General features: G+C 43.4%; 1 protein-coding gene across 5 annotated transcripts in view; it reads right to left on the minus strand.

The window, feature by feature from the left end:
* Nucleotides 1–13,281, minus strand: part of LOC113414229 (uncharacterized) — a 53,826-nt gene that overhangs the window by 21,086 nt on the left and 19,459 nt on the right. For all 5 annotated transcript variants that reach the window (XM_087952609.1, XM_087952612.1, XM_087952608.1 and 2 more), the window contains 6 exons: nt 11,065–11,193; nt 10,132–10,213; nt 7,057–7,126; nt 4,379–4,482; nt 1,866–1,964; nt 595–666 (listed from right to left, as the gene is read on the minus strand). In XM_087952609.1, the coding sequence (XP_087808735.1) occupies nt 595–666; nt 1,866–1,964; nt 4,379–4,482; nt 7,057–7,126; nt 10,132–10,213; nt 11,065–11,193 (556 nt within the window). The remainder of the gene's footprint in view (nt 1–594; nt 667–1,865; nt 1,965–4,378; nt 4,483–7,056; nt 7,127–10,131; nt 10,214–11,064; nt 11,194–13,281) is intronic.

Here is a 13,281-nt window from a genome sequence, read left to right on the forward strand (position 1 = left end):
ATCCCTATCCCTATTCTATTGAAAGAGTAGTCTGGTCTAACAGACTGGAGCTAAGATATCAGAAACAACAGTTGATTTTACTTCTTGGGGTATTAAAAAAGTTTACAATCTCACTTTACAGTATCCAAGACTACCTAATAATTCTGAAAACCAAGGCAAAAATCATGACAAGCATCTTTGTGTGAATTACAGGTAGTCCTCAGGGGCCGTGGTGGCTCATGTGGTAAGACGCTGGGCCTACGCACCGCTGAGGTTGGCAGCTCAATTTCCTGTGGGCGAATCAACTGCGTAGGGACAAGAAAGGAGCCTCCCCATGTGCAGTCACCGATCCGGCTGTTAAACCTGGAGAATCCCAGCCCTGTATAGGGTCTCCTACTTGAGCAGGGAGTTGGACTGGAAGATCTCCAAGGTCCCTTCCAACTCTATTCTGATTTTGATTCTAACACCTTGTGATGATGGTGCAGGAAGTCAATTAAGCCACACTTGACTGCCCTGAGCCTATTGAGATTAGATGGGTGGAGATGGATGGGGGAGGATTGCAAAAATAATCTGGGACAGCTATGCAGCAACATTTCCAGTCTGGAGCTTAATTACCTCAAGATGTTTACAAACAGAGCGGAGGAGCTGGTAGGCATTCTCCCGTGACCAGATGGAGCCAAACAGAAACTGCAATAGAGAGCAGAGGACAAACAGGACATTGTAGCAAACAAGCAAATTCAGTCAGAAAGAACACACCTTGCTTCCTTTTTTAAAAAAAAATATTTTTTATTAAGTTTTCAAATTTTAAAAACATAAAATAAAACTTTATACATTGTTGTCAACATCAAGACATCTTTTACATCCCCTTACATTATTCAATATATGTAGTTATTTATTCTATTACCATTACATCTTACTCTTGCTATAATTCATTAATAATAAATTAATAAATGTATTAACAGAGGGATACACTCAAGTTCAAGGGAGGTACTAATACCTCTCTATAAAGCCTTAGTAAGACCACACTTAGAGTACTGCATCCAGTTCTGTTCACCATATTATAAAAAATATGTTGAGACTCTAGAAAAAGTACAGAGAAGAGCAAGCAGGATGATTCGGGGACTGGAGGCTAAAACATACAACGAACGGTTGCAGGAACTGGGCTTGGCTAGTCTAGTAAAGAGAAGGACCAGGGAAGACACGATAGCAGTCTTCCAATATTTGAGGGGCTGCCACAGAGAGGAAGGGTTCAATCTATTTTCTAAAGCGCCTGTAGGCCAGACAAGGAATAATGGATGGAAACTGAACAAGGAGAGATTTAACCTGGAAATAAGGAGAAACTTTCTGATAGTGAGAACAATCAACCAATGGAACACCTTGCCCTCAGAAGTTGTTGGAGCGCCATCATTTGAGACTTTCGAGAAGAGATTGGACTGCCATTTGTCAGAAATGGTGTAGGATCTCCCACTTGGGCAGGGGGTTGGACTAGATGACCTACAAGGTCCCTTCCAACTCTGATTATCTGTTATCTAAATCAGTATCTTTTATCCTTACACATCAATCTTCTCTATGGCATATTTACATATTCCTCATTCTTTTCCTAATTGCCATTTTATTTTCTTTTTATTTCTAAGCCACTCATACCAGACACACTTTGCTTCCTGATGAGGAGAGAGATTGTCGGTGTTATGCAGCAGGCCCTGACGGAAATAGTCTGAACTGGGATGAAACCATTTCCGGGGTCTCAGCAACTTGTAGTCCAAGACTAGACAACACTGAATTTTGTCTTCCAAAGAAGGCCTGACCCAGAACTGTCACTCAGTTTGTCTGGTCTTTAGCTTTACCATTCAGACAAGGTAATCTTTGCGACTAAGGTTTTTTCCTACCTTCTCCCCTTCAGTCGTACGGATGGAAATGGCGTTGGGTACCAACAAGGCTGTGTTGGCCTTCTTTAGGACACTGATTTTCAGCACCGGAATGATAACCTGCCCGGAGAAAATGGTGGGACAGAGAGAGAGTCAGAGGCATGGATCGGCTCTTCATTGTTCCTGATGAGACATTGGGGGGAAATGACTATAAATGGGTTTACAGGCAGTCCTCAACTTACATCCATTCATTTAGTGACCGTTCAAAGTTACAACAGCACGGGGGGGAAAAAGGGACTGTAAAGTTTTTCACACTTACAACCTTTGCAGCATCTCTGTGGTCAGGTGATCAAAATTCAGGCGCTTGGCAACTGGCTCATCTTTATGACGGTTGCCATGTCGCTGAGTCACATGATCCCCATTTTGCGACCTTCCGACAAGCAAAGTCAATGGGGAAGCCAGATTCAGTTAGCAACCGGGTTACTAACTTCATAACTGTAGGGATTGATCACCTGAACAACTGGGGCAAGAAAAGTCGCAAAATGGGGGCAACTGTCTTGCTTAACAACAGAAATTTTTGGGGCTCAACTGTACCCTTTATACACGGCAGAAAGCCATCGTGACTAAGCAGAGAGCCAGCATAGTAAAGAGGTGAAAAGGGTTGGAGTCAGGGGTGGGATTCAAAAATTCCAGCAACCAGTTCGCTGCCCGGTTGCTGGATGGGCATGGCCATGGTGGACGTGGCCTCTGGAAACTTCCGGGAGGGCGGTTTTTTTGCTTTCTCAAGGATCCGGAGGCTTCCCCTGGCCCTCTGGGAGGGTGAAAATGGCCTCCCCCAGGCTCTGGAGGCCCACCGGAAGCCAGAAACAGGCCCGTTTCTCGACTTCCGGAAGGCCCGTTTTTCCTCCTCCCAGAGCCTCCGCGTGTACTTACCTGCATCGAAGATGGGCCACATGAAAACTCCTGGGAGAGGAGGGGTAGGCCGGGCCATCTGGTCGGTTGAAATACCGGTTGGGCAAACCAGATGAAAACTTAACATTGTCAACGCATAAAATATTTCTCTGGTCTTTTTAGAGTTGCCAACAGAAAGGGAGCGGGGAGCAGTGCAGCCGCTTGCAAAACTGAAAGTGCATTCCACAAATGTTTTCAAAGATAGTAACTAGGTGACTGAAGTTTCTGCCTCGCAAAATTCTAACTGGAGAGCATGATTGATGACTCTTGGCTATGGATGTGTCCCACTGGAGAATATGAACTACAATACACCCAGGGGGTGGAGGGAAAACCAGGGTCAAGGGTGACAATGAATTGTATGCCTCAGAGTCAGTTAAACCCAGGCAGTGCCGGCATGTTAACTCCCAATAAATCCTTGTTAAGTTTTGGAAGTTTGGCTCGCGATTCACGATTTAAATGGGGGTGACTACCAGAATCCTGACAAACATCCGGTTCGTCTGAACCGGTTTGAACTGGTAGAATCCCATCCCTGGTTGGAGTGGGAGCTAGGATCACATCTGCCCCTCAAGTCTGTCTAGGGCTGGATGAATCTTGAAGAAGATAACTCTGCTTGTCAGTGATTGGCTGAGGTGGTTGCAAATGGTGATCATGTGACCTCAGGATGCTGGAACTGTCGTAAATACAGGTAGTCCTCGACTTATGACCCTAATTGAGCCTGATTTCCATTGTTAAATGAGACATTTGTTTTGCCCCCATTTTATGATTCTTCTTGCCACTGCAGCAAGAATCACTGTGGTAATTAAGTTAGTCACACCGTTGTGTGAAGTGAGTCTGGCTTCCCCATTGACTTTGCCAGAAGGTTGCAAAAGGATCGCAAAACATGACCCCCAGGACACTGCAGCTGTCATAAATACATGCCAGTTGCCAAGCATCCAGATTTTGATCACCTGACCCTGGAGATACTGCAATGGTCGTCAGTGTGAAAACCGGCCGTAAGTCACTTCTTTCAGTGCCGTTGTAACTTCGAATGGTCACTAAATGAGCTGCTGTAAGTTGAGGACTACCTGTACGTGCAGGTTGCCAAGAGCCCGAATTTGGATACCAATGTGATCATGGGGACGCTTGGATGGTGGCAAGGGTGAGGGGTCTGGTTGCAAGTCACTTTTTTCAGGGCCGTTGTAAATTCGAATGGCTGCAAATCTAAGACTACTTCGGAGGTGGTATTCAGCAGGTTCTGACAGGTTCTGGAGAACCGGTAGCGGAAATTTTGAGCAGTTTGGAGAACCAGCAAATACCACCTCTGGCTGGCCCCGCCCCCATCTATTCTCTGCCTCCTGAATCCCAGCTGATTGGCTGAGTCTTCTTTAGTTGCCCTGCACAGGAGAACGGAGCTGGAAAGCAGGTTAGTGGGGTGGGGAGGGAATACAGATTTTACAGTATCCTTCCCCTGCCATGCCCACCAAGCAACGCCCACAGAACCGGTAGTAAAAAAAAATTGATTCCCACCACTGGACTACTTGTATTAGCTTAACATTTTAAGCAGTGCTACTATGGTTAATCTGCTAAAGCCCAGGAAGGCCTACCTTAACTTCCCGTCGAAGCATGCTACAGTAGAAGCAGATATGACTGTTCTTGACGTAGAGGCGGCCATAATAAGGCATCTCTCGTTGCCAGGCACATGAAAATGCTGTGAATCAAGATGAGGAATTAAGGATGAATGAGGATCATGGGCGACTCAGGAACATTAGAAGCTGCCCTAGCCTGGGGAGGGAATCTACCAGGACATTATATCCCATCAGTGTGATGACTGCTTCACTCATAAAATCCATGACACAGGCACCACCCAGTACTTCTAGCTCAAATTTCCATTCTCTCCCCTAACTGCTTTCTTAAAATGAATTGTGTCTTCCATGTCTTGTAATGTACAATATGTTTTTACTTTTGGGACACAAACAATGAGTCAACAGAAGGATGGGCACTATTTCCACCAATGGATTGGTAGCTAGCAGAGGTGGTATTCAGCAGGTTCTGACCAGTTCTGGAGAGCCGGTAGTGGAAATTTTGAGTAGTTCGGAGAACCAGCAAATACCACCTCTGACTGGCCCCGCACCCATCTATTCTCTGCTTCCCAAGTCCCAGCTGATCAGCTGGGTCTTCTTTGGTTGCCCTGCACAGGAGAACGGAGCTGGAAAGCAGGTTAGTGGGGTGGGGAGGGAATGGGGATTTTGCAGTAACCTTCTCCCTGGAGTGGAGTGGAAGTGGAGATTTTGCAGTATATCCTTCTCCTGCCACGCCCACCAAACCACACCACACCCACCACACCATGCCCACAGAACCGGAAGTAAAAAAAAAATTGAATCCCACCACTGGTAGCTAGGATAAAAAAAAAGATTGATTTTAAAAATCCCACATAAGGAGCGAAGGAACAAGGAGACATCTTCCATCATTCCGATGTGGGAAGCCTATGAGAACGATTACGAGAGAATTGGCAGTGTGCTACACCTGCCACATCACTAAATTCCATCTGTTGATTTCCAAAGGCAGATATAGCAATAGCATTTAGCAATGCCACTTAAGACTTATATACCTCCCCATAGTGTTTACAGTCCTCCCTGAGCGGTTTACAGAGTCAGCATATTTCCCCCAATAATCAGTGACCTCATTTTACCGACCTCGGAAGAATGAAAGGCTGAGTCAACCTTGAGCCGATCAGGATTGAACTCCTGGCAGTGGGCAGATAGATCTCACAATGCATTTTTTTTAAAAAGTTAGACTCTAATTACTTCATTCTACGAGGTTGAGATCACTGTGCCACCACGGCTCTTTTTAATCTTTTTTTTAAAAGTGTTATCTCTTTAAAACTTATAAAATTTTAAAAAGGCTAAAAACTTATGAGAGAGCTGTGTTCTAAAATGAGATCTCAAGCAATGCATTTTCTTTTTTTAAAAAAAAGTTTGTATGATTGTTTTTTACTGCCTACAAAACAGTATTGACTACCTGAAAGGGTTGAGATTCTTACTGTAGGGAAAGATTTAATCTGGGTTAATGTACAAAAAAAACAGAGAGAGAGAGAGAGAGAAAGAGACGCACAGTTCACACTAATAACAAAAAGCCTAATAAAATACTGCAAATGCAGACTTGGAAAAGAGAACTAACTACCCATGTCTTCCTTTTAACATGTTCTATGAAGTTCCCTGAAGAATGGATGAAACGCATACACTTGCATGCCAACACCCAGAATGCAATGCGCCCCCCTCTCCACGCCCCCTGTGCATGCACATGCAATCCCCCCCTTACCTGCACTGCACCTCACAGCTGATTTTTCAGCTCAGCTGGTTTGAGGCCTTTTTCGGCCTCCCAGAGGCTTGGAAAAAGCCTCTGCAAGGCTTTTCAGGACAGATTATAGGCCCGTTTCGTCACTTCCGGTATTACAGGAAATGACAGTCAGTCCATCATGAGTTACAGGTAGTCCTTGACTTATAATCATTTGTTTAGTGCAGGGGTCTGCAACCTTAAGCACTCAAAGAGCCATTTGGACCTGTTTTCCACAGAAAAGAAAACACCGGGAGCCAATAATTTAACAACCAAGTATGACTGGGTGGGCGTGGCCAACTCAATATCACTCACTCTCACCCCAGTCACCTCTTGCTCTGGAATATGGAGCAAGTCTCCATCCCCTGCCATCATCCTTACCTTTTCAGGCCAGGCGAGGAGCGACGGGGAGGGAAGGGGCCAGTCAGTGGTGAGATCAGCCAACAGGGAGCCACACAGAGGGCCAAAAGAGCCGCATGTGGCTCCAGAGCCGCAGGTTGCAGACCCCTGGTTTAGTGACTGTTCAAAGTAGCAACGGTATTGAAAAAAAGTGACTTATAATCGGTCCTTGCACTTATAACAGTCCTAGCATTGCCACAGTCCCATGAACAAAATTTGGCCCCTTGGCAACCAGCATTTATTGCAGTGTCCAGGGATCACGTGATCATCACTTGCAAGCTTCTCAGCCAGCATCCAACAAACAAAGTCAATGAGGGAAGTCCACAAAATTTCTCTTGCTTAATGACCATGTGATTTGCTTAACAACCATGGACAAAAAAATGGGCATAAAACCAGGCATGATTCCCTTAAGCAACTGCCTGGCTCAGCACTGGGAAATCTGGTCCCAACTGTAGTCATAAGTCGAGGACTACCTGTATAGCATGTTTCCTGATGCGAGAGACTTTAAGAACCACAGAGATGGGAATGGCATCCTGCAGGAATCACTTACTTTCCAGGAGGTCCTCCTCTTCAGAGAGATCTTTGAAGACGCGGCGGAAATTCATGGCATGTTTCGTCAGCTTGAGAGGGGAAAAACGATTACATTTTCAGAGCTTAACTTTTAAAAAACAAACAAACCCAAAACAAAACAAATGCCATCTGCAAAGCGATTTGTCAATTTTGCAAAATTCAATAATAGCAAAGGAAGGCTTGGATAAAGCATCAATGTTTTTGCTGATATTTCAGATCCAGCAAATTACCTTATTAATATTGCTAACCCACTTCTGAGTCCCTTCCATTCATTTCAATGTATCCCACACACCCTCTGCAGAATTTACAAATCTTGCCAATTATTCAGTTACTAGCTGGATACCTGTGCTTCGCTACAAAACTATGTGATCAGGCTTTGTTTGTGGGGAGGAAAATAAGGGGTGGGTGGGAATTCTGCCTCTGCCTACCAGCATCCATTGGTATTCATCTGGCTAGTGTCCTGTCCGTGTGTAAGAGAGTTGAGGGCTGTTTGGAAACTGAAACAGTATTTGCTGTGTGAGCAAGAAGGAGACAGCAAGGAGCTTGGGTGTGGCTTAGGTCAACTGTTCTGTACTAAAGCTGCTTGATGCTGTGAAACTAAAACTCCTCTCCTCTGCTTGTGTTTTGCATTTCGAACAGATTTCTTTTCAGGTGGGGAGGGAGAGTAGAACTCCTTAGCATCAGAGCGTGTTAATAATAATATACAAAATACTAATGCTCTGATGGTCATTTCGAAAAATCCTTTCTTAATGAGCACCTAGAAGCCAAGAGGAACATAGTGCCAAATTTCAAGTTTGTGGGCTTTACGGTTCTGGAGATTTTGTGATGATGCGTGTTTCACTCATGCATGTCACTTTGATATATATAGATTCCTAAACTGAAGCAGAGTTAAATTGTGAAAATGCGTGAAAAGAATCCCATGGGGCACGTTCCAATTCTGTCATTCCCGAACTTCTCTATTTTTAAAGCTATATGATCCTAGGACATCTTTGACTGATGAATGGAATATAGCTAGGCCGGCAGTGGGTGGAATCACAAATCTGAAGGAGGCTCAAGATGGACATTTTCTAAGATGCTGTATCTTAAGAATGAAGAAGGTCAGTGAGACTTAGATGATTCTAGAAAACATGGGCAGTGACCAAAGATACATCCCCAGACAAGATGACCAGACCAGCAAAGAAAGTGTCCTGAAAATAACTTGTGGAAGGAGGTTGAACCATGGTTTGGTGTTGCACAGAAATCCTGCAGCATAATAGAATCCCTATAGGGTATAACAGAGAAAATTCATGTGAGAATGCCCTACTTAACTTCAGCCTAGATAGAGAGCAGCAATAGACTTCTTGCAAAATTTTGGGGTGAGGGAAAAGGTCTGAAGATATCATGATATATCCATAATGGCACAAGTATCTTAAATAGAATAGAATAGAATAGAATAGAATAGAATAGAATAGAATAGAATAGAATAGAATAGAATAGAATAGAATAGAATAGAATAGAATAGAATAACAGAGTTGGAAGGGACCTTGGAGGTCTTCTAGTCCAACCCTCTGGTTAGGCAGGACAAATGATTATCCAACATCTTTTTAAAAACTTCCAGTGTTGGAGCATTCACAACTTCTGGAGATGCAAGTTGTTCCACTGATTAATTGTTCTAACTGTCAGGAAATGTCTCCTTAGTTCTAGGTTGCTTCTCTCCTTGATTAGTTTCCACCCATTGCTTCTTGTCCTTCCCTCCGGTGATTTGGAGAATAGCTTGACTCCCTCTTCTTTGTGGCAGCCCCTGAGATATCGGAACACTGCTATCATGTCACCCCTAGTCTACACTAAACAGTGAGTTTACAACAGCTTTTGGAAATGTTTTTCACCACAAGCAACCTGCAAAGTAGAGTAATTCTACTAAAATACTCAAGAGGAAGGCAAGATTTCATTATCGCCAGCAAAATCCAAAATGCCCACTAAGTGGCAGCATAGAACTGGGTGTATTTTCGTGTAGTCATCATCTGGATTTAAATGTATTCCAGATTTAAATGTATTCCTACCCTCAAGACCCTTGAGTTGCAAAAGACATTTCCATATAGCAAGAAAAATTTAAGCAATCTTCACTGAAAATTTTAAGGCGCTGATAAAGTTATAAATTTTCAGAAAAAAGGGGGTTGAAGGAAAACATTAAAATTCCATGACCATGAAAATCTCCTGCGAAATAAGTTTACTCTAGCACAGATAACAAATCTAAGAATAGCTCCTGCTAGGTTTTTGTACGTTAATCTTTGGTAGAAGGTAGGTTCTTCCAGATAGAAATAACCCTCGCTTAATGTCCAATCATTTAATGATCATTCAAAGTTATAATGGACTCAAAAAAGTTTATTTATGACATGTCCTTGAAGTTATGACTGCCCCACCCACTACAATCACATGATTACACTTTGGATGCTTCCCAACTGGCCTGAATTTACAACTGGTTGCAGCATCCTATGGTCACATGACCATGGTTTGCAACATTTATTTTGCTGGGTTTCTGGCAGTTTCAGGCAAAAACTTACTTAATGACCATGCGGCTCACCTAACAATTATTTGCTTAATGACCATGATGACTCATTTTATGACAGCTATAAAAACTGTTGTAAAATTGAGTCAGGTCACATGGTGACCCACTTAATGACCACAATGACTTACAACCAAAATTCCAGGCTCAGTTGTGCTTGTTAAGCGAGGACTACCTAGAGGCAGACCCAAAATAATGCAATGGTGAGCCAGGGCTGCCCCCAAATGGCAGTAGATAAGTCAGCCGTAGTGTAGAAGCTGAAGTTCCCAAGACTTAAATCTGCGGCATCTTGAATACCACCAACCTCAGCGTCACCTGAAAAAGCTGCCAGGGAGACAGGACACCTGCCTCTCCAAATCCAGCCTCTGTTCTCCATACTTGATGCACAAAACTGGCCCTTGTGGATTGGAAAATCTAGGCAGGGAAATCAACACCTCTAAGCGAAGTTAGAATCGGGATAGTTATATCATCCTTGGGGCCAGCCCTTGGAAACTTCACCTACCCTAAACTTACATCAGAGACAGAAGTCCTTCTCTGGATAGAAACGGTTTCCTTCTCAACCTCTTTGGAGACAGACGCATCGTATGTTTTGGATCTAAAAGCAGAGGTAGAAACCAAATGGATCAACTGATATTTATTTACTTATCAAATCCGTAATTGTTCAGAACAATCTTAAAAGTGGAAGATACCAAGCAAGTTTCAACAAACCTGCTTTGTTCACGCAATATCTTTTGATCGGTCCAGCAGTTACATGCACATAGCACATTAAGCTTGGTTGATTTTAACAGAATAACAGAGTTGGAAGGGACCCTGGAGGTCTTCTAGTCCAACCCCCTGCTTAAGCAGGAGAACCTGTATGCTTCAGGACAAATCTATTCTTAAAAACCTCCAGTGATGGAATCCCCAAAAGTGCTTTTCCAAAAGGCAACTGGACTTTGTTTTTCCTTGAAGATGTTTCATTTCTTATCTTAGAAGCTTCTTCACTTCTGAAGTTTCTTGGATGAAAAGCGAAATGTCTTAAAGAAAAAACAAAGTCCAGCTGCCACTTGAAAAAGCACATTTGGGGCAACCATAACATGGATGACTGAAAATCTCAAGCCACTGAAAAGTTGCTCTCACGATCAGGAAAATTCTCCCTATTTCTAGGTCAGTTATGGCTTATCTAGACTGTAAACTCAGGCCTTTCAATAGTACAGTATATTTTCTGTGTCTCATATAAATCCAGCAAAGATTAATCTAATAACTGGCTTAAATGGATTTCTCCAAGTTGGACTAGAGAGATCATCCACACTACTCATCCTACTTTTCCTCCCCACAGAGCAGTAATCCATGGCCGGACTACAATGCCCATTTTCCCCAGCCAGAATGGAGTAGCTGGCATTAATGGGTTTTCCAATCTGATTTAATTGGGCAGGGGTCTTCTCTGCAAGGGCTACCCAAACTCACCGAGTCAAAAGTGCATTGTGTTTATTTCGGAGATCCTCGGCGACAAACTCTTCCAGGCTGTAGGATTTTTTCTGCTCTGACATCTTCCTTTTGCTCTTTCGGTTTTTTCCGGACATGTCAGGGATGCAGCTGGGAGAAGAACAAGATTCAGTCAGCTGTTGTCATTCGCTCCTCCCTCACCTCCAGCCACAGGTGGGGACCAACCTTCCTCATCCGGAGTCATTCCGGTGAGTAACTGCCTGTCACCATCATCCCCAAAGAGAGCAGCTTCCACTGCGCCCATTACACAGATGATTCCCCCTAAGGCTCAGGTGCTATTGTGAACAAGAGCCTTCAAGAATGAGGGAAGGGCCGCAGAAATATGTTAAAACACATTAAATAACGAGAGAGCAGAATTCCTAACCGAGTCTTAAAAGGCCATCACCTGGATAACGATAAAAAAAAATAAGACACCCCGAATTGAACGGTGCTGCTGAAATAGCGAAGATAAAAGTTTTACGGCGGTGAAAAAGAGAAGCTCCTTCTTTCTGCCCTCATTCGGTTTGGTTTTGCTTGGCTTTGGATCCTCTGCATCAAGCAGTTTCTCATCGGCCTGTCATTAATCCAAAGCAATTATCGTACCATCTATTAACTGTGGATTCATAAGTTGCCCTGCCCCAATACAAAAACCTGAGATCTTGGCTGCCAAGCAGATGACAAGAATGGAAAACTACTGCAACTTGGGTGCAACTTGGCATGGCCTTTAACTCTCAATAAAGCATAAAACAGCAATTAGTCTAGGGAACCTCCATGCTCAGGAATAGTCTACCTCCGACTACCAGTTGTTTTGGATTAAGAAGGAATGATCATTCCCTTTGGTTTAGATGAATTTTTCATCTGGCCTATTGAACACTGCCAGATATGACTGGACATGGGAAACCTTTACCTTTATTAAATCACATATTCTTAGGGATGCCAAATCTGCTGATTTAGTCAAAGTCAACAGACCCCCATGAAGCAAAAATGTTATTGTTGTTGATCTATGTTAGCTAAATAACCATAATAGCCAACTGGAATATCTATGTATGGAGCAGTCTACCTTGTAAAAAGCAAGCAACAAAGAAGGACTATAAGGGGAAATTTTGTTCTGCAGGTATAATGTTCACTATAGGTAGTCCTTGGCTTATCACCACAATTGTTTAAGTGAATCACACTGTCGTTAAACACATCTGACTTGCTCCATTGACTTTGCTTGTCGGAAGTCAGCTGGGAAAATCATAAATGACACTCAGATGACCCCAGGTTGCTGCAACCATTGTAAATCAAGTGAGGTACTAATACCACTCTATAAAGCCTTAGTAAGACCACACCTAGAATACTGCATCCAGTTTTGGTCACCACATTATAAAAAAGATGTTGAGACTCTAGAAAAAGTACAGAGAAGAGCAACCAGGATGATTAGGAAACTGGAGACTAAAACATATGAAGAACGGTTACAGGAACTGGGCATGGCTAGTCTAGTCTAGTCTAGTGAAGAGAAGGACCAGGGGAGACATGATAGCAATCTTCCAATATTTGAGGGGCTGCCACAGGGAGGGAGGGGGTCAAGCTATTTTCTAAAGCACTCAAAGGCCAAATAAGGAATAATGGATGGAAACTGAACAAGGAGAGATTTAACCTGGAAATAAGGAGAAACTTTCTGACAGTGAGAATAATCAACCAATGGAACAGCTTGCCCTCGGATGTTGTGGGAGCTTCATCACTTGAGACTTTCAAGAAGAGATTGGACTGCCATTTGTCAGAAATGGTGTAGGGTCTCCCGCTTGGGCGGGGGGTTGGACTAGATGGCCTACAAGGTCCCTTCCAACTCTGATTATCTGTTATCTGTTAAATACATTTTAAAGCTCTACAGAGAATAATTAAAACTGCCCAGAATATCATCAGGCTCCAGCTACCAGCCCTGGATGACATCTTTGCATCTCGCTGTTTGGGGAAGTTGCACAACATTCTCAGAAACTCTTCCCATCCTGCTTACAATCTTTGTGAACTGTTGCCTTCTGGCAGAAGATACAGGACAATTAAAACTCGGACCACATGTTTTCTGAACAGTTTTTACCCCAGAGCTATAATTGCACTTAACAATGAACTTAAGGACCACCATCAGTGAGCTGTTGGACAGTATTACTTGGTCTGTTGTGTGGATGCTTGTGTGTTTTTAGGGGGCAGGGAATTTTGGCG

The sequence above is a fragment of the Notechis scutatus genome, chromosome 1, assembly GCF_049901735.1.
Source record: "Notechis scutatus isolate UNSWTSFEM ecotype Mainland chromosome 1, rNotScu1.2, whole genome shotgun sequence".
Taxonomy (NCBI): Eukaryota; Metazoa; Chordata; class Lepidosauria; order Squamata; family Elapidae; genus Notechis; species Notechis scutatus.